This window comes from Diadema antillarum, unplaced genomic scaffold (assembly GCF_040938485.1).
Source record: "Diadema antillarum isolate AM-2024a unplaced genomic scaffold, OU_Dant_1.0 scf00000119, whole genome shotgun sequence".
Classification (NCBI taxonomy): Eukaryota; Metazoa; Echinodermata; class Echinoidea; order Diadematoida; family Diadematidae; genus Diadema; species Diadema antillarum.
Window position 1 is genome coordinate 1,180,036 of NW_027271008.1, and position 22,933 is coordinate 1,202,968.

A 22,933-nucleotide genomic window follows, 5' to 3' on the forward strand; every position below is an offset into this window, starting at 1 on the left:
AAGGATTTATGTGAAAAGGGGAGTTAAAGTTGAAAATGCTTTTACCTTTAAAAAGGGCTTTTATATAAGTTTCATGCACATACTGATCCCACAGATGAGATCACAATCATCTAAAACTTTTGCATATTTGAGCATCATGAGAAAACACAACACTTTGATATTGCTCATTTTCTCATCCTTTGTCTAATCTTGATGAAACTGTTCCTCTGAACTAATTCTATCAAGTCAACTTGATCCTGGCAGTGTAACTTTCTTGTTTCCTTCCAAGGGGATCAATGGGCTGTAACAGATCACTTGATCTTCCTGAAGCTTATAGTACATAGGAATACTTGATAATCTGTCAAATGCTCATTCAATCTTGCAATAAGCCAATTCAGAGTTCCATTTTGTGCACGAGCAGAAAAAGGTCATTTGCACCAACAGGCATGTCGGTTTTTAAATTCACTGAGATATAAGCATCTGTGATAAATATGATTGTTCACATATTCCTTATAAATGGTACTTGCCAGCACATCCACCTGACAGCAAGCCTGGTATTTGGCAACATTGACAGAAAAAAAATTACTTCTAAACATTCAATGCAACATAATGAAATGGATGCTTCCCCAAATGTTAAATGATGGACCATTCTGATCACCTCGTATATTAAATATGTGCAAGCTTACTCTTTGTTTGAATATGGTTGATCAATTCCATTAATTGTTACGTCGGGAAAATGCAGTATGTTGCTTTGAAAATGAGTGAAGTGCCTAACCAACTGATAATTAAAAAGACAATCTGTACCAATGTGAACATGAGTAAACTCCAAACTGACCTACAGAGTTAAAGAGAATACATGCATCAGGTCTCTGTCACACAAGACTGGCATTACCTCGTGAACCTGGCAAATTTCAAGCATGACAGGCAACTTAAAGTGACCAAATTGCCCTTTTAGGAGTAAACCCTATTATTCATGCAAGCCCCGTTTCCGTGGCAATAAAGCAGGTGATTCTGGCCATGGACTCTTGACTGCGTGCTGATGTCACATCTCATTCTATTGTATTCATTTACGTGACTGTGAATGTGGACATGAATGTGTGTATGCTGTGTGTGAATTTGTTTGTGTGGTGTGTGTGCTTGTATGCCTTTTATTTGGGAGAAGCAAGCAACTTTCCAATTTTGAGTACATGCTCTGTGCTTGAGTTATGCAACATATCAGTTCTTATTGCCCATCTGTTAGTATCACTCATCCTCAAAGTGGCTTTCATGTATTCACTTCCAAGAACAAAAAAAAAAAAGGTATATACAATATAAAGTCAATGATGATAGTTCCATGACCTGATGTCATTTTTCTAAAATAGAAACAAATGGGCTCTTTCCCAGCCATTCCAATGATATTTCTTCGCAATTTCCTTCTATGAAGAATCCTGAAGGAAGTAACACAGAGAGCATCCTATTACATTCTGAATGAGACCAGCAGTTCAGAAGATAAGACAGCCAAGGACTCTTTAATGTGATGGTATTACTACATTGTAGCTTCAATCCACAATAATTTGCTTTGGTTCAGCAACTGATCAATAATTAGATTCATTGTAATCATCTTTGTGAGCCATCTCCCTTTTCACAATATACAACAAAGATACCCTAACCAGCAAATAATTCCTTCTTTAAACAGTGAAATATAAAAGCATATATGCCATCATACAATCATACACACAAAAAAATTTTGAGAAAAAAAAAACTCAGTGTATGAATGTCTGTAAAAAATCATTTGCTATGGTATAAATCGGGAACATTCAATACACTCTGTTTGAACTAACTTTGAATTTCTTCAATGCAAATAGTCATATTATAACTTAAAAGAAAAATATGAAGGAGCACTTTAGTCTAGGTATGTAGTAAAGTCGTCAGATAAAGAATATTTACGTCTCATTTTCTTCACTTTTCAAATTTGCACTCCAGCTAGTCATAAATTATCAGTCTGCTACTAATAGAAGTATCTTCCATGAAATGATATCAGTGACACATAATCATGTTCATTCAATGGAAGGTAAAGCCGTAGAGCTATAACCACAAATAAAAGAACATATAATCTGTGTGAGATGGTTATTCCAGATGGTCAAACAAACAAACAAACAAACAAAAAACCAAGAAAAAAAAGCAGTCTAATGATGCCTACAAGATACTGATATCGACACAAATTAATTCCTTGTCATCCATCAAGAGTATTGGAAACATACTACAGAAAATATAATATGTTTCATATTATTATACGATAATTTAATCATAAGATCTAGTTACAAAGATTACAGCACGAAACCCAGTTTGGACAGAATCCTGCGTGAGTTGTGATCTGCAGAACTCACTCCGTCTCTACTACCTCTGCTTGCTATTCCGGCATCGGCATTGATTAGACTGCTGGCACGACTGAGGTTTAACACAACCGACAAAACAAGCTGGAGAGACATAAATGTCACTGTAATCAAATTTCATGTGGTAACACGACACATGCAGTGCAAGATGGGACTGACTCTGTTACCAGATTATGGAATGCTGATATGCCAGGTTGTGTATTTCCTACCTTGTGTTACACACACTGAGTCTGTTTTGCTATTTTGTTTTGGAAATATGTAGTATATAAAATTTTGGAGATTCTGCTGTTGGTTCTAACAAATTCAATTTTCTAGGGCAGATTTCCTCTTTTTTTCTTTTTTTTTTATGTTTTGAAAATGTGAGCTTGTATTCCCTGACCAATGCAAAACAACACCTGCTGTAAGCAAATTTGCAATTAGCAATTCCCCAGATTACATTCAGACGTGTACACAGACATACACACACAAAAATACAACCCTTTTCATAAACCTTTGCACCAGTTGCCAACTATAGCTGCATTCACATAAACCTGAAATAATTGGTTTTCGAAAATCATCTTTTGCAACAAAAATGTGAATATCTTTAATCTTTGTACGTGGAAAAACAAAGAAGTTGTTTAACTCTCATGATATGCATCGCAATGTGAAAATCAGTCTCGCTTGATTTTATTTTTATAATTTGCCCTGCGGGGCTTATGTGAATGGTATAATGCGACTCACCACACTAGGTCCCACTTGGGTGCCCAGAGACATGCTTTGGTCATTGTTCATGCAAACGAAGTTTGGGGATTTGAAATGCTTCATTTGCAGCTGAGTAATTATGCTTTGCGTGTGTGTGTGTGTGTGTGTGTGTGTGTGTGTGTATGTGTGTGTGTGTGTGTGAACAGCAACAAATAAAATTCATTTTCACATCATGATGCAAAAACTGAAACACGCAATAATAATGTTTCTATGACAACTGGCAATAATCTTCCTTTGGACTGACACCTGTTGCTCTAGATCCCTGAACAACTTGTTTCTTTCTAATCAATATCACAGGCTACATGAGATCTACGTGTCTTTAGAAGCAGAAAAAAATCTTGTATATAGAGAGCATGCTGTATGCTATGAAAAACACAGAGAAAAATATGAGGAAATGGAAAAACCTATTATCATTTACTAGGATAGTAGGTATTTGAAAGTAATGAAAACAAAAGTCCACCTAACACACAACGCATTTCACAGTCTTCCTTTAAATTTGGTATGTGTCTCGCAACAAATCAGTTTCATCTTCAAATATGTTAGAATGGGTATGATTTACCATCTCAACTCATCTAGATTTATCTTATTTGTCCTTATTTTCAGGCTATTACTAAAAATACCTTTTTGAATTGGAATATCTTCCCTTTTAAAGTTGCTGCAAAGTTGACCTTTGTGCTAGTAGTATTACAAACAGCATGCTCCATGTGATAAATATAGATTTGCATCTTTATTCCAATGATACAGCAATGAAATCGCACATGAAACAAGTAGGACGAGGAATATGTGTACAGAGGTCAAAGGAAGCAACATGCTTCCAACAAGCCTAAAACACCAAAGATTGCTACATGACTGCGATGCACACACAGCTCAAGTTGAACGTGTCTGCGTGTTTATGTCATGACTACTAGCAGATTGTGCGAGCACTGCCATTAGTCTGCATACTGCAAGCATCGCAGATTGCACCCTGGGTAATGCAATTTGAGGAGTAAACTGTTACGGGTTCAGAGGAAAATCATAAGGATGGGGGGGGGGGGAATAATCATCTAGTGAGCCCCAATCCCCTACCCCCCCCCCCTCCAAATAAAAAAAAAACACTCTTCTTCAGTATGGATCAGTCATATTCAGAGACCATTGCAGGAAACACCCTCGATGTTCCCACAATGGTAGATATTAATGTCAAATACTGTTAAGGCTGTTATTTTCACAAGGGTTCGATTTTCGCGAATTTCACCAATCATGTTTGGTCTGCAAATTTAACAACACAAGAAAATATCGCCACCTGACCTTAACTGCATTAATCTGCAGAGTGAACGGACAGACACTAGTGAGCTTACGACGGCCTCTGTGTCAAATCGCGAAAACAACATCTCGCAAAAATGTCTGTGACCTACTCATTCGTGAAAATATCTGTACGCAAAAATGACAGCTCTTACAGTAAACCGCCCCGTTACCCAGGCCTTTGCCTATTCCTTCCTCCCCTCTACCGATATGTTTACCCATAGCGTGATTGCGTGCTCACCTTCATAGCAATCCCTGACGCTGTCAAAGTAGACGTAGTAGTGGTCCTGGCTGAAGAAGAGGAGGGAGAGCCAGGAATCAAAGGAGTAGATGGGGATGATGAAGAGGATGCGGACAATCCAGCGCTGCTCCCCAGGACAGGTGTAATGCCTCAGGTGCATGTAGATCTAGAAAGGGAAGAAAATGTGGTGAACAAACATTTAATACCTAAGGTAACAACAACAACAACAACAAGAAAATCAAAGGGCAAACTTGCATTTTTATTAAAAAGGCAGTGGATGTTTTTCAAGCTCTACATAGCTGCAGCTGAATTCATTGTTTTCTTCCATTTTTGCCTTTTTTTCTTTCAGTAATTACTTCCTTTTTATGTCTTACTTCATCCCCAGTCCAGTTCTTCTTCTTTCTTCTATCTTACTTCTTTTTTTTTCCAGCTACATTGTAACATCAAATGTCTATATATTTTTCTCTTTTTTGTTTCATTCTCCCTGCTGTAAAACATCTAAATGTGAGTTTATATTATCTTTTTTATTCTTCATTTTCTTGTTTCTGGAAGGCTAATTTGAATCCATGCTTTTCTAAACCTCTGCTCATGACTAGATATATAAGGAAATAATTTGAAATAAAATTGAAGAAAGCTCATGATTGATGTTATCCACATGTAAACAACATATATTTCATCATCTCTGTTTTGGTAAATAGTGACATACATTGTAATTAGCATGAATTACAAATATCACTGAAGGTGATAAAATACCATGTATTAACATTTCTGCTCTAGTACACTGCCGAAATATAAACAGTATCCATTGGGCTGTTACCATGGCAATGCAGTTTTCACTAAACTGTTGAAATATGTGTCTGGCACAACTTACATTGAACTGAACATGTGTGCTAAATTACATCATATATGAACCACTCGAAAACTGGAGTAGTTCAATCTGTGAGCCTTTCACCTGTTCCCCACCAGAGGCTGATTCAAACTGTTTAGCACATGAACAAATATACACTGTATATAAAAAAATGATGAAGTCTCTTCCACCAAGGGTATCCACATGAGCATTTCCACTGCCCTTCCTGCCCAGCGGCCATTCATTTTGTGTATCATCAGCTGAGAATCAGAAGGGAACTATCAGGTTCTGAGATTTGAGCCTGAATAATATAAAACCATCAATTTCTTTTTTCATAAAAGAAAAACAATTATCTCATCAAAAGTGGGTAGATTTGTTAGCATTGTTCAAAGTATCACATAAAAGATAGCGCCCTCGTGGTTTTGATTTTTAACATTTTACTGAAAATGAAAATAATCCAATATTGACCTCATGATGTGGAGGAGATCAAGTTCTATTATACTGTGATGCCATCCCCCAAAATTGTGATAACGGCCTTCTGGTTCTCAGCCAACAATATATTAGCATAGCAGCATGAGCAGATGGCATCACTGAATACACATTGGATGGGTTTATGAAACAACAACGACAACACAGGCAGACAGTGATGCCCTCCACTTTGGTCACTTTGCATCTTGTTTAATACCAAGAGATCGTAGCCATCACACTGTCCTTTTTCATTTTGTTTGAAGTTTGTTCCGGTCGTAACGAATGTTGGCTGGCTGCATGTAAATCATATGCATGAAATGCAGACTCCAGCCCATTATCCTTCGACGGATATATTCATCCGATGGCCCCCACGAAGATTGGAATGACGGAAAAAAAGCTCGCCCCAAGACCATCCGACTGTCTAAATGATTTGTAGCGCAGAAGGACCAGGAGCATTATTTGCCTCTTGCTTCGAGCTCTTGCATGATTCCAAAAGACTATCATTCAACAACAGCGACTTATCTCAGCCACTCGCGGGATTTGAAGAATGGAAGATAATTACCCGGAGATGGAGTGATATACAATGCTGTATGCAGGACTCATCCCATACTGTTGTCAACAGGAGGTATCCCATATGAAGAATGGCAGCTCCATGACAGCCAAGATTAAAGGCTGAGAATGGTATCCCATAACCATGCCTACGGATTATCATAAACAGCCTTCATTCTCTTTATACTTTCATGCACATATGAAAAAAGATATTCTGCATGCAGGTAAGATTTCAATGTCAGAATCATTAGATGATCAATACACCCTGACAATCTGATCTATAAGTGTTCCTAATAAAAAAAAAAAAAACAAAACAAACCAGTCGACATTAAAATACAAAAGATCAATCAAGGTACAACTCTGTCTTACTTGGATTCTTGTTGACTCACTCTAGCTAGTGCAGTATGCTGAAGGAAACATTTAATGAAGTTGTTCTAATTTTGTCAGTCTATACAATCACTCAATTCTATGAGAATTCAGGTTTAATGAACCATCCTTATGAAAGTCACCTTCACTGAGGTCAAAGTGTCATGATATTGATTTTGTTCTATTGGTCCAAACAATCACAAACACAGAAAAGTATTTGGGTCAGTAGATGTATTTTAAAAACTACAGCCATAATTCCACATAACTGGGACATAAACATGGTTTAGTACAAGGACCTTTTGAGGAGGCACCTCCTCTGTGACTTACATGTAGAGTGGTTTTAGACTCATTAAAGACAAAAAGTGACTTCTGTTTTTCAAGTTAAGGAGCGCTCAGAGACCGAATGCATCTCCTTGCTGATTGCTTGTCTGCAAACTTCCTGGCTGATCGAAAGCGACACTTGAATGTGATGCTTCATCCATAGAAAAGTACACTGTGCATAAATGATGCACCAAACATGGTGGAAATGAAAACAAGGTCAAGAGCTAAGCTCCGCCTCTAAAGTCGTGTTGTGGAGTCAAACCAATCAGATCGAAAACATGCACCCAAAACTGAGCAACTTATTACTTTATTAAACAGACACTGCCCAACAATAATTGGCCAAATGTGATTAGGGAAGTGTGTTTGAGAAAATGTGATTCAGGTTTCCCTTCAGACATATGAATATTTACTAGATTGGCATTTAATGTTTGTTTCAAACATGTTTATGAACAAGTGTTTTTGTCAATCTGAAAGGGTTCCTGGGACCAAAGACAGACCCTGAGGAGGAAAGGCTCCATCCTTGAACGGCAATCCTGGCAAACTTTCGAGGGGATCCCACTATGACACAAGCCAGAACAGGATATAATTCCTTCCCGAAAATATTCCTGAGACGTAAAGTTCCTCTATAATCACACAAATTCTCTCCATGTGTCTCTAGACCAGGGGGTGCTTCAGATTCGCCAGAGAAGCCTCATAGCTAACGATCCTGGAATTCTCAATACTGTAAAACCAGCAATTTTCATGTGCATTTTAAAGGACAAGTTCACCTTCATAAACATAAGGATTGAGAGAATGTAGCAATATTAGTAGAACACATCATTGAAAGTTTGAGGAAAATCGGACAATCCGTTCAAAAGTTATGAATTTTTGAAGTTTTTGTGCAGTAACCGCTGGATGAGAAGACTACTGCAGTGTATGAATAACTTAGATGTCACATGCGTACAACAATATAAGGAAAATATAAAGAGAATTTCACAAAATTTCATCTTTTGAAAAAAGTACACATTCCCCTGACTCATTACCGACAAATGTTATGGGTAATATTATTTCCCCTGCCTTTAGGAAGAGGCAAGTCAAGTGCTCTTCTTTTATTATGCAAAAAAGTGAAAATATGTTGAATTTTCTTTATATTTTCTTTACACTGTTGTACGCATTTGACTCACGAGCTGTAGTAGTCTCCTTATCCAGCGGTTCAAACACAAAAATTTTAAAAATTCATAACTTTTGCATCGATTGTCCAATTTTCCTCAAACTTTCACTGATGTGTTCTACTAATATTGTTGCATTCTCTCAATCCTTATGTTTATGAAGGTGAACTTGTCCTTTAATTTCGTGAGAGCCATGATTAGGGAAAGTAAAATGCACGCAAAAGTTCTTGTCTACACTATACGCATTGAATGCCAGTGGCAGTTCATGATAATTTTATGCCTTGAAAAAGGCCATAGGCTCCAATTCATAATCTTTTTTTTTTTTTTTATCATTCATTTATAGAACTTGAGAGAAACATACATACTTTGCTCGTAAATTTCTTTCTTTTTTTTTTGTAACAAGGTCTGGAATAAGTTACTTCTTGAGAAATGTACATGTACATTATTGTACTTTAAAAGATCAACAGGCAGTTTTAATATATTGCATAAAGTGGAGAAGCAGTAATATATGGATGAAAAACTAGACTTAGACACTGCATCATTGTTCCTCCTGTGATCATACAACTGACTGCTGACAGAGCACCTCCCTCCCAAGCTGCTATCATCAATCTACGGGTGGCACCCGCAGAAGGGGCTCAAACTCTTGCATGATTGATACAGTGATATTGCACTGCTACGAGAATGATGTACCCTCTCACGGATCCCACCAGGAATTGTGACAAACCATATTTTTTTTTAAGTATTTCACATCCGCTTCCCTGTACACAATCAAAAAGGCAAGTATAATGAGCACGTGACAAAAAAAACAGAGAATGTTTAGGGAAGGGAGGTGGGCTCTTCCCACCTCCCTGGTTACGGTATACTCCCAACTTGAAAAGCAAAATATGTGGTGTGAAAAAAAAACAAATGCAAAACAAGGCACTCCAGAAGATAAATACAATGAGAATTGAAAAGAGCCCTCTGACATAACTGTATAATCATGCTAAGAAGTTCCTCCCCAAAGCATATCCTGGATTGCTATCATTCGTCTATCAAAATCAGGGTGGTGCCAGCCAGAAATCAGGGGCATAATGATAATCAGATGTTCATGTGTTGAATTCATCTTAAATGTACTGTTTCCCATTAGGAGCAGTGATTTTAAAAATGTTCAAGTTATCACATTTGATATCATATTGGGTAGGTCAGTTGTATTCATCACAAACCATTCTACCACAAAAATTTCACAATACAGCCTAAAATGTAAGGGGATATCACTATTTTTCTCAATAAGAGATAACTGTAGTCAATTCATTCCAGAAACAATTTACTATTGTTTACATTTTGCATTTGTATCTAACAATACTTAACATTGAGTATACTGATAAACATTTTTACATTGGTTGTTTCTATCCCTAAATCACATTTTAGAACTATTCTGAAACACTAAAGCTGTTTTGTGGTTTTTTTTCATTGGCAAATGGTAAATAATGCCTTTAAGGGGCACAAAAACTTTCCCAAATCTTTAGAGGCCTTGGCATGTATTTGCTTGTCTGGATTGCATGAAAGATAAAAGCATAAAGTTTTTAGGACGCCTCCTGCAGAATTGGAGAGATTTGGCAGCTCTAGTAGGCCCTGTGCATCTAAAGACCACCCTAGGGTATTTAGGCTGCAGACTGTCTATAAGATCACCCCATACATGTAGTATGAACCACTCTGTGACCCATTTCAGACGTGAAGTTATGTGATGTTGCCATAGCGACATGCCCACTGGAGTGTTCTTAAAGAGGAGGGGAAAAAATGCTTGGTTCTCGGGAAAATGATGAAAGTGCTTCATCAAAGCCCTGTCTTCTGAATCACTTCCATGATTATTTGATGGTTTTATTTCACATATTGTACATTATGTGTATAGGGCCTAGAATGGCACATTTAACAGGTTGAGGACGAGTCCCGAGTATACTTGGGCAGGGGTCTATGGAAAATGTGTGTTGTACATTGTAGCAACCAACATGCACCATACATTACCTGCACTGACATGGTGGTACGATGCAACCACACCCACTGAAATCAATGTCTGTATTAAATGACTCATCTATAACAACATGTTGAACTTTATTAGGGACAGTTACACGTATTTCAATTATCCTCTCTGATGTACAGATACATGATTTTCACTGTACATGTAGATGACAATCCCCTTTATTCTGTAGTACGATTTCAATATTTCACATTTGAAAAGCTTACAACTTTTACAAGTTGAGGACGAGTCCCGTGTATACTCGGGCAAGTGTGTATGGGAAATGCGTGTTGTACAGCAAAATCAGCCCGTCCTCAATGAGTTAATCAAGAAAATGAGTAGCACATCTGTTCATATTGATTTAAATGGAAATTTACTGAAGATTTGAGATACCTTATTATGGCTCTAGACAAACTGCACAGACACAGTGCCAATCCATACCCTGATATTTTGATTGCTGCACTTGATTTTCAGTTTTGATCTGATAAATGTCTGATGTACGGATGTCTGGAAGTACACGTGTAGACAAATGACAATGTGTGTACCTTCCTCCCCATCAGCTGAATCACCTCTGCATATAATTTTGGCAACATTCATGATGAATTGAGAAGAAAGAAAGAATAGACAATCCTAGATATATTACATACAGAGGACTTATGCTTGACTGTCTTGCATCAAGATGCATAAATTTACATGCACTATAACCACAAAGCACGTCACAAACAATATTCTCCATTCTGTCTTTCAATATACAATGTACACATGTAGGTCCTACATTTGTATTGACAACAAATCTTCCACAGTGCACTTGTATTTCTTGTGCAATGCACACTGAACACTTGGAGACAACCTTGAATACTGCACAAAATTTCAACAAATACGATTTTTGGAACGGGACTAGTTGTAGAATCAATTCTGGCATGAACCCCTGTGCTATTGAAGATTACTCACTAAATAATGCTGCAGCCTCCACATCAGTCCAAAGGGTGACAATTGGGAAAATGACTGCTTTCCCTGTCAATATGAATACAATGTAAATCAACACGACTTGTTGCACCCTGAATACTTTTACAGTGAAATATGTATTGCTCTGAGCACTTATCCACAAGAGATGCTTGTATTAAAAAAACTACTGATAACTTGTAATCTGTGACCACAGCACTTCAAAATGTAAGCAGTATGATCATCTCAACCAATATGTGCAGTGTACAGTGGCCATATAATACAAATGTGACCGTGCATCTCAAAACGAACATAAAGTCGCACACACTGATTTTGCGTGAGGACTGAAAATAAGTGAAATGGGTCAACCTAGCCGAACTTGACTTTTTCATATTTTCTGAAAGAGCGGGTCTTCTTTTACATTATGCTAAAATGTGGTATCATAAAACGGGCAGGAAAGTGTGTTTTTTAGCAGTTTATCTCGAACATTTTTGGTAGAATAGTGTGATTAGGTGTGTCTTTAGAATCCCTTTTTCATTTCTGAAAAACCTTGTCCACACTCTTCACTTTCAATTCTAATAACTTTTGAAAGGTTAGTGCTACTGCTTTGAAAGTTGGCATTAATTATGGACAGAATGTGTTAATGAGACATGCTTAATTTCACTTTAAAATCCCTTCATTGTTGTTACTCTGGTGGTTTACTTCCTGTTTTTTGTCCCATTCATTGCACAGCCAGCATGGTTTGGTAAAGATTAAGCGCTTGAATAGACACTGTACTTCAGAGCCTCTTTTCTCAGTTCACACTGTTCGTGAGTTTGTGCTTTCTTTCCAATAATAATTATTTAGATAGGTTAGGAGAGTCCATTTGATTTGAGTTGTACATCATTTTAAAGCTTAAAGTCTGCTCTTTCAGAAGATGGTCTTAACTGAAAATTCATGTCTGGTGACTTTTTGTTTGTTTTGAGGTGCAGGGTCACAAATGTACAATTGAAGTTAATATTGAACATGCCTGCCACTGACCTTCAGTCAAAAAGGGAGAAATAAGCACATTCCTGCTAAGCCAGGAAACAACAGTTTTAGTTGTAACTTTCTCATTGTTCTTCTTTCAGTGTAAAAGAACAAACTGTTGTTTGTGTTTCCTAGGCAACAGTGACACACCCAAAACAGCAAAGGGATGAGAACTTCACAGTAGCCTGGAAACTGAAATGTGCGGTATTGGGTCATTCCATGGGGTTGGGTCTTCTCTAGATTTTCATGTTGTGTAGGGAATAAAAGTCATATTCTGAAAAATTTATCAAATAATTGTCCGTGGTTTGCAGTTATTCTTGGAGAGAAATGTGTGAAGAATTATTTGATGAAAAAAAACCAAGCCTGTGTACAAATGTATTTTGTCTATGACTGTTTCACTAATGATGTCCCATGGTTTTGTGTGGTTTATGTTGTGACATAAATATATGCCATTTTCATGGCAATGTAAAACAGGAATATACAACCTTTCAGCATTATGCCTATCATAATTAAGAGAGGCAAGGTGACTTCTACAAAGGCTATAAGGCACATAAACATTTGTAACAAAATAAGAACACCAGAGCATCTTCAAGCAACCTCATACCTATGTTACAAACGATGTCCATGGCAATTTTTGTTGTAACATAGGTATAGCATGGTTTTACATACACTTCCAATCATAATATGATTAGAAACTTTATTTCTATAATGAGATTTATATTTCAGGAGTATTCTTATCCAAAAATTAGCATAAAAATCCTCCAAATAAACGAGAAAATACGGAACATATCACTGTACTTCAGTGCGATGTCCGACCTCTTCGTGTAACGTAGGTAAGGAAAGACGCGTCTCGCGATAAAAAGAAGAGCTACTAACTTCAGCAATCGTATTCATGTCACTGGCAGTCCTCCCCCGATGGCAGAAAAACTACTCACAGCCAATATACACCTACCTGGACAGCGCAAGATCTGTTTTTCTGCCGTTGTCCATGTAACGTAGGTACAGGAGTTTTAATGTTTCTGATGTCAATTGGTAAGCTTTTGCGCTATTTTACGAAAATAATAACATTTGTCATATTCTGTAACTCTATTAGAGGAAAAAAAACGACATCTAAACCTCTGAACTGGCCAAAAATACTGTGGACGATGATACTGTAGTCCCACATACTGAGATATTTGTTACAGGTTCATGTTCATAATTTTGATTGCCAAATTTTCCGTCCATGCCGGTCTCTGCAAAAGGAGCATATATTCCTCTCTTAGAAAACCATACAAAAGTATATCAGTGTATCTTCACTGCAATATAAAATTGTTTTACCTCCCGATTATTGTGAATTTTTGGACCCTTTTGTCATTAGGTATCTACCAAGGTAGACGTGCTAGAGTTAGTATTAGTCACTATATACTAGTTGGAAAACGTAGATGTCCAGACTGCATCTGAACTAGAGAAATAGAGTTTGCCTTATTTTGCTGGTGATATTGAGGGAACTAGGAGCTGTGAAATTCTTTCTCTTTAACAGATTTACTTTGAAAATGTCAATGTTTTCCATCCAAGATTTCACTGACCTGTTAGATGCTCTGATGAAGTTGTTAACATTTCACAAGGATTCACCATTTCCATTCCATGTTCACCCACGTGTGAAGTCTCAAAGCTAAAATGCCAGTGTCCTATTCAGTTCGGGTGGGTAGTGGGTAGGAAAGGCTTCAATAAAATTATGAACCCCAATCAAAATTGGACTATTATTGCTCTACACTATCATTCAAAAAGAGGGCGACAATTTCGATGGGGGATGAATATAAAATAGAGCCTAGTATTATTTTGGGAGTCTATTGAAAGGCCCATAACCGTAACCGTAACCCTGACCCTAGCCCTAACCTTAGCTAGGACACTGGGGGCAGCGACCTGCCCTTCCTGCAGTGTAGCTTGCATCTGAAAACAAGTTTTTAGCATAGAGTATGAAAATGATATTTTCCTATGTTTTACATGCTATATTATTATTATTAATATTTACATCATTTTAAGCATAACCCATTTTTTTTTTCAATTTTGGTGGGAGGTACACATGGAACTCTAGCTAATGGGTATGCCAAGAGGTAGAAATGTAAGCAAAATTGTTAAAATTATTTAATTCCATTCATAAACACACAGATACATCAACAGGAATATATAGTCAACCCCGACAAAAATTTTCTTTTATTTTTTTTATTATATTTCTCTTTACACGTTTTGTTCAGTTTGTTGATGAATCTGCCATGGCTCCTCCTCTACCACCGCTACGTGTTAAACTACATGAAAGAGTGAAAAGGACACATCCACAGCACTCCACAAACGGAGAGGAAGCCGACACAGCAACACCCAAGAAGAGCGAATGTAACAAACTAGACAAGAAGAAAACTGCACAGAGGGAAAATGGACAGAAGAAAAACAAAAATCGAGGGCTAAATGGACATTGGATAAAAGAGCAGAAATTAATTTCAAACAAAGAACATGGAGAAGACAAGAAGACTTGTCTGATTTCTCTTTATTAGTTTTCTTAGTTAGTTGACAACTAGTTGATGATGTTGTTAGTGTATATTAGGTCAAATTGTGTAAAGCTTCACTTTCTTCTTCTCCTTCTGATTAAGTCTGCCTTCTTTCATATCAGAGTTACAAAGAACTGAAGTCTGTGTAACATAGGTATTGTTCCACAGGTGTGCAGTAGATATAATTCCAAAGAACTGTTACAATAGTGTTATTTGTGGGAACATACATAAAGTCTATATGTGTAGGTTTTAACATCTCACACCACAATAAAGGAAATCAGTTGATATGTCGTAGTGTACCTATGTTACAAAGACATACTGTCCGTGTAACATAGGTAGTACACCGTGGGCGAGGTTGTTGTCTGAAAACCCCTGATTATAACAATAAAATCATGTTTTCACTTGAATACCCATACAAATCACTTGCTTCAATTGTGGTGCTTTTAAGAATATTGTCATTGTGTCACTCTTGATGAAAAAGTTAAACCTTTGATTGAAATTGTTAATGGTTTGTAGAAAAAAACATGTTAATTAAAGTGGCTTGCAGTTGACATCAGAACATACAATCTTACTAATAATGATCTCATGCGCCTGTTAGATAACATGCTGATGTGCTATGGACGAAAAAAACGTGGATGTGTTCATTGTTATCATTTCAGAACACAAAATGATGAAGGATGTCAACAAATGAAGTCCATGTAACATAGGTATTTTGCCATACCTGTTAACCCATGCTGACTGAAAGTGTGCGAAGTAATAAACAGATTTCTAGTGGAATATGTTGAAGAATGGGAGTAACAAATCAGGGGGAAAAAGGACATTTCAATTTACCCAACTTGAATTTTCAACTTGCATGTCACAATTTCAGTCCCAACCCCATGGAATTACCCTATTACAAGCAGAATTTTAGCTGTCTACTCTTGGGAGCATCATTGGGAGGCGTTCCACCCACATCCTTGAGTGGGCACTGTATGTGAGGTTAGTTTGGCAGGGTGGCCAATATCGGATATCCATATCTTCTTGAAGAACATACCACACGATGCACCCTATGAACAATTCAACTACCGTATTGATCAAAATGGTCTCACACATGGCATAAGGGCACACATTGGAATGCTGACTAGCACGACAGCAATATATGCCAAGATCACTGATAAAACTCACTCTAGAATTGTATACACCATGGATAAGTTGTAAAAATTATGATACAGCTGGGCTAAATTCTCTGGCACATTTTTTCTTGTCAAGTATTTCTATGAGCTACAAGTACACTGTACACTTTCTCAGGCTCTGAAGCACATAAGATGGAAAACAGTGCATCATTTGGGGGTAAAAATCTTTAATACTGTCTACACTAATGTAAGATCATTACAGATGCTGATAACTAGTGTCTGAACATATGATTTTTTTTTTCTGAAAACTATTCTGATCTATCTACATTATACAATAATATAGTTCCATGCAGCATAATTCAACAAAAATTCATTTGTGCTTGGACTACGGTAGTTCATATCACACCTGCATTGTCACAGTGAAAGGTACACTCACTGTAGTCCTTCATACATGTAACTCAACAGACCAATGTACACATTATGCCATGGAGGACCAGGGAGGTGGGAACTGATTTTGCTACAACACACATTTCCCATAAACACCTGCCAGAGTATACTCGGGACTTGTCCTCAACGGGCTAAGGGCTTGTCTCAGCTGTTTTGCTGATTGGCTACATGGAGTCACATGACCTGGTAGTTTTTAATACCCTGTTCCAGAAATAGTTCAAGTGAGCATACGTGTATGAACTACAATACTCCAGTAATTTCAACAATTATGCTCTCTAAAAAAGAATCAATATTTCACTGTGATCCCATGTGAGTACTGTGTACCCATGATGTTTTCCACAAAGATAAATGTATCAACTTGATGTAGGCCTACTGTATACATAGATTACTCTACAGGTTGATGACAAGCATTACTACCAGTTGTTCAACGACATAAAGTAAAAAAGAGAAATATCTGGCCATAAAACAAACATGAACTATATGCAACACTCTTTGTGCCCTACAAAACATCAGATACACTGTTCAGTGTTTCCCTCTCAGAGGTTTGAAATTCTACTTTAAAATAATTGGTCCCTACAGATCAATCAGTCTTCTGATATGGCTGCATGTCACACCTGAAAACCATAGTCCTCAGTCATTTCAAATCACACTGCACAACACTGTTGGAACTTCACCCTTGATCTCACATGATGTACATTTGTATGATAGCCAGGTATTGTTAATTAGCCTCCTGGGATAGATGGCTCACAACCAGTTTTAATAATTCAGTGAACTGCTTCTGCCAACTATACAGATCAAATTCAAGGGTGAAAAAAACAAAAACCTAACATGCAGTCTGGACACCTGTGCCTTTGGGTTGATGACACTGCAGGGTTACTACACATAATGAAATGACTGTTTGTCATAAGTATTCATGGTCACTATAGTTTAAAACAGTGAAATCAGACAAATGCAGAAAATTATGAAAGTGAACTGTATGTCAATAAGAAAGTCAGCAAATGTTAAAGGATGAGATCTCAAGATATGATGAAGGGAACCATCATGATTTTGCTACATGTCCTCAGATCTGTGGTCTTTGATGTTAAGATTTCATTTTAATACAACAATTTCTCCCAAGATAAAGTGCTCTTTTGACAACTTTTAACCCATCAGAAAGTTATTGTGGTACACACATGTATCTGTATCATTAAAAATATTTGAGCTGCATTAACAGCATTAGACGTTCTTTTGTTTTTTACCAAGACTGTGCAGTGAGCCTTTAAGTTCATATGGCTAATCAGCCGGGGGAAAAAACACAAGGATCAATCACGACTTGCCAGCTAGTGATCTCTGTCACACCAACACGAAACCATGGAAATCAGGATATGACGATTTGCTGCCCATTTGCTCTCTTGTCTGGTTAAGAAACCTGAATAATGAGGATACTCAGAGCAACTTGTAGTCATAATGGAGCAAACTTCCACTGCACTACCACTCAGAGTTGTTTTTCAATGAAAAGACTAAAAATCCAACACTTTGACACATTGGACATCATGATTTAGACAAGGCATGAAATTTTACAGTTTTCTAGATCTTCTCAATTAACTGATTTTCTACATTTCTCCCTTTCCATTTTTTACTTTCATCAGGGAGAAGTACATGTAGTATTGCTAAATAGTAACAAGATGCCGGACTGCTGTTTTATTGTAAAACCAGAAATACTAGCAGATTGGAACTGATGGCCTTTTTTGCGGCATGAAACTTCCGAGATATATCACTGGTATTCAATGCATAATGTAGACAAGAACTTTCGCATGCATTTGAATTTTGCAAATCTTGGCTCCTCGCGAAATTCGCCAAAATTTCATGCACGCGAAAATTTCAGGTTTTACAGTATTTTGTCCTAGTGAACAATCCAAGAAACCACAATTGCTATGTGATAGTTTAATATCATACCCAAATCATACAAATTTGTACACTGTAGCATCCATAATCCTGCAAACCATCTGTTAAATTCTTGGCTTATCTAAACTGATCCCTCCACTTAACATGCTTCATGTCAAACTGATTTTGCAAACAGATTACTCAAAAATTCCAATTCCGGCATCAATTTTTGCAAGAAGAGCAGACTTATGCATAGACTTTAGATAGGGAATATACATGTACATTGCAGACCATAAAGCTGTTCAGACAATAACAACAGTGCTGACACACCAGTGTAGTGTCTAGTGAGTGACTTAGCAGCGGGACAGATGTCGAGTTCCTAATGAAATGAGACAGGATGGGGTCATATAGACCTCAAAAAAGAAAATTGATTCAGGCTGTTGAATAGAGAAAAAAAAAGGTGATGTCGTGTCATTGGCACATGTAACAGCCTTGTCAGTACAACAGAACAAAGCCTAGTAAATTATAAACAGACTGTAGTGCCTGATGTCAAGGAAAAGTGAATTGAGAGAACAGACTGTCAAAGACTAGACGATCTATCTCATCCCTTGGTGTGTCTCCCACTTCATTGATGTATAATTTCTTGACCTCACATTCTAAACCCGTTACAGTATGGGTGGATGACAGAATGTTAAGGACTTGAATTACACAGAATAATGTAGGAAAACGTTTATTCTTCCAATGGACTGTTAATGTTTTCACGGTAGAACATTTCGTATACTTAAGAAAACCTACTTCTTGTTGGGTGGTATTTTAAGTAGGTACATCACATCATGTTTTTACGTCTTCTAGATCTGGGAAGATACATTTGTAGCAGGGTCTAGAGATGAAATTACAGTACGATTACTTATCATGTAAAATACAAGTAATACAATTTGTAAGTACTTGTACAGTAAAACAGGTGACATTTTTTTAATTTGACCTTTGGCAATGTGTAGCTGACTTCACTACCCTTTGCATAGAATTTAATTGGTGCACGTCGATACTACTTACAGTATAAACACCAAGTTTAATAACATCATGAAATACTTCAACTTCACATCATAAATGTGATCTTAAAATTTGATCACTGAATTTCATAAAATGATATCTTAAATGTAAATAAGATTGCTAAAGTGTTGTTACTCATCCAATACTGAATATCATAGATGTATACAGTATAACGATGATGAAATTGTTGACTAAGTTGTAAATCTTGAGAAATGACAACAAACTTTTCTAAATTTGAGAGTTAGACTGCCACCATCTTTTGAATAGTAAAAATCAATTTACAAATCACAAGTCCAGATGAACTGCTTTTGTCGAGGCTTATCCGTGATCACAAACTAAATCGTGAATTCACGGCCTTCTGACTTTGATCACATGCTTAACTTTAAAAAATCTCATAATACAAAATCTAGAGCAGATAACTGGATTCCAAATGTGAGCATATCCCCCATCACAAAAACATGTACTGTATACAAAGTATACAGGTGTACATTGTACGTATGCCACATAATTTTTAACATAACTTCACAAGCAAAAACACAGGTATAAAGCAACCATACAATTGAATGATTTGTTTCACACTCATAGTCTTATGAATGTGAGTTCATAATGATACTCATCATATAACATATAACTGTAGAAGGAAATAAAGTTCTGCCCTTTTAATATGTCTCACTTGTTTATGTATGCCATATGTGCATGTGACACATGTTAATTGTGTACCAGGGCAATTACCCCCCCCCCCCCCCCCCCCCCAGCTATACTGGTTAGTGATAAGGTAATTAAGATTATTGTTATAGGGTTAGGGTATGGTTTAGGGTAAGAGTTTGGCTTAGGGTTAGGACTACGCTCATGATTAGGGTTAGGGTTAGGGTCAGGGGAAGGGTCTGGGGTACAACAAGTACTGTAATTGTCCAGGGGGGTAATTGCCCTAGACCCTTTAATTGTATTTTGTTATCTTTCCACGAATTCTTTTATGTTAATTTGTGCACACTTAATGAGAAATGTATGAGAGTTGAAATTTATGCTACAAATGTAGTTGTAGTAGCACAAAGAATCAAATAAGTCAGTGAGAGTGCCACTGTCACTTTTTGTCTTTTACTTTTATGTAGTACCATATTGTTAAGTTTACGGTATTTTTTTCTGTTACTCTAACTGTATTGATATTGTGTTATGTGTATTATGTAAATGTTTTGTATTGTCGGGAAATGAAATCAAAATGAAATCAAATCAAATGTGAAATCTACTGTAAAGTTAAGATCTTAATTCTTACTATTTAGATTTTCAATAAACACCAATCATCATTCAGCTCTTGTCTTAACACATTTTCTTTCTTTTTTTTTAAATTCAGAAGGATGTATAATATCTGAGTTCGTCTGATAATCATTCCTCACCATTTCAATGATCAGATTGACAGGGCCACTCATTATTTGGCTACAGAAATTGTCTGTTCTCTAAAGTAGATAGCTAGGTAGCATTTGAGTTTGACTAGTCTCATAAAAGTTAGTTTCACTTGAGTTCATTTTTTTTTTCAATGAAATGTGACTAGGCCCGACATAAAGAATGAATAATTAGGCCTAACTTTTATGGGGAAACTATGGGACTAATGGCTTTGATTTTTCTGGAATCACCACATCCCTCTGGATTCAGACCACTGCAAATGCGGCAGGTGTGCAAGACTCTTTTTCTTCTTCTGTAGAAGTGCATCCTTCATAGACATAGAAAGGAGTGAAATTGTGGAATGCTTTGCCAAAAAAAAAAATTAAGGAGTATTGATACCAGGAAAAATTTCTGAAGTAATTTAGCAAAACACATTAAATCTGTAGATAGACAATGGTAATACTAATCAATAATGTTATAACAGTATTTTTTAAATGTATTTCAATAGTTCATTATGTAATACGTGTTTAAAAGGACCAACACCTACTAGCACCTGTGCTACATGTACCTCTTGGAAGTCTTGGTTCTTTTAGCAACCTCATTGTGTACAACATTGCCATATTGTAGCTCTTTTTTAGATTAATAGTTTTAGATTACATAGACCTAATCATTTATAATTATATATTTATATTCAATATGTATTGTTTAGATCGTTTAGACAGTTACATGTGCTATGTATTAATATTGATGTATAAACTGTTCAACATGTATTCAAACTTTCCTGTACATATGTTGTTGTTGTTATAAATAAACTCAAACTCAAACTCAACTCAAACCCTAGTTGAAGATCAGCTCAGGAGCCAGTTGACCCCTTTTTACTTTTCGTGGAAACCACTGCAGACGAGTTCGCTTTATTAAGAGAGGGGGAAAAGTACGATAGTTATGGGTAAACTTGGCCTAGCGGGTAAACTCGGCCCCCAGCACGCGCATTATCAGTGATTCCAAGTGGCCGAGTTTACCAGCTCGAGCTAGGCCAAGTTTATGATGGTACACATTTTCAAAGCTGCAGATATAGTGCTTCTATGTGAATAAACTAAAATTAAATTAATTTTTTACTTCTAATAGGCCTACTAGGTGTTCTCTATCAGTGTAAAAAGGATACGTCTGATCGAAATACCCATTACCGGTACATTAGAACCTCTAAAAACAAGGATTACACCACATCAATTAGACTGACTCTATGTTTAGTGAATTTATACTCACCTGGTAACATGTTACAATTAATGCCGCCCAAGCAAATATGCCAGCAATTGCCCTAGCCGCCTTCGTCTGCAAGAAAATTTCGTGTATCGAAAGTGGCATTGCTGTGGTGGTTTCTGGCAACTGTGGAGTCGAGCCATTGTAGAGTGAAGATGATGATAATGTGGCGGCAAGTGTTGTCATCATCTGGCTCGCGCTTGTGTTGATTCCTGGAACGGTTTGATGAGGTGGTGTTGCAGACATGATTGTCGCCTGAATTTCATGGGGCTCGCCCACGAAAACTATCAGGAGGGTTGCGGGCACGACAGGGGCGACACGGTCTGCTACGTACGCTGTCAACCCCTGCTGTAGCTCAGCGATGCGAGGAAACTGCTGTGTGTTTTGGACGGAGTACGAAATCCACAAACGATCCCAGATCTTTCGATTTCTCTGCTGAAAGAGCCCGTAACACTTCAGATGAATGGAGTTATATTCATCAGAGTGGTCAAGTTGGAAATAATCTTCAAGCAAAGATAGACTGGTCGTTTATCAGTGGCAGTATGTTATCTCCTATACAGTATTATCATGTAGCCGATGCAGACTTCCATTGATCACTTTCGCCATTATTCACCCGCCCGTAGTATCCACTAGTTTCAATCGGATCGCATACATTCAAAATCGCGTCGCCTCCAAAAACACAGAAGAGCTAGCGCGCTCGCTAGCCGTAGGTACGGTACCGCAAGTGCATTTCATTGCATGCATGCAGGATGATCGGACGGGAGATTAGAAAAAGAAAGAAAACAAAAACAAGAATCGATCGATCTCTTGCACATGCGCACTACACTTTTGCCACGCGTGATTTGTGTTTACCCGAGTTGTTGTCATTTAGGGGAATCACCAAAAATAAAACCGTGCGTAATGCAAATGAAATGTCGATAGCCAAGTAATAATACACTATATATAAAAAAGTGAACTCCATGTGGAGGTCCTGAAAGGCTACTGCAACATAATTCAGGGCTGCCAACTTTCATGCATTGAGGGTGAGACTCACTCATTTTGGCCCTTTCTCT

The 22,933-nt window shown here is 37.2% G+C and overlaps 1 protein-coding gene across 1 annotated transcript; it reads right to left on the reverse strand.

The window, feature by feature from the left end:
• Positions 1-4,371: 4,371 nt before the first annotated feature.
• On the reverse strand, positions 4,372-22,457 carry LOC139719995 (transmembrane protein 184B-like). The gene is made up of 2 exons (XM_071631372.1): positions 21,888-22,457; positions 4,372-4,777 (listed from the first exon to the last, which is right to left on the reverse strand). The coding sequence occupies exons 1-2, from the start codon at positions 22,125-22,127 to the stop codon at positions 4,556-4,558; spliced, it is 462 nt and encodes a 153-aa protein (XP_071487473.1). The 5' UTR covers positions 22,128-22,457; the 3' UTR covers positions 4,372-4,555.
• Between the last annotated feature and the right edge of the window lie 476 nt (positions 22,458-22,933).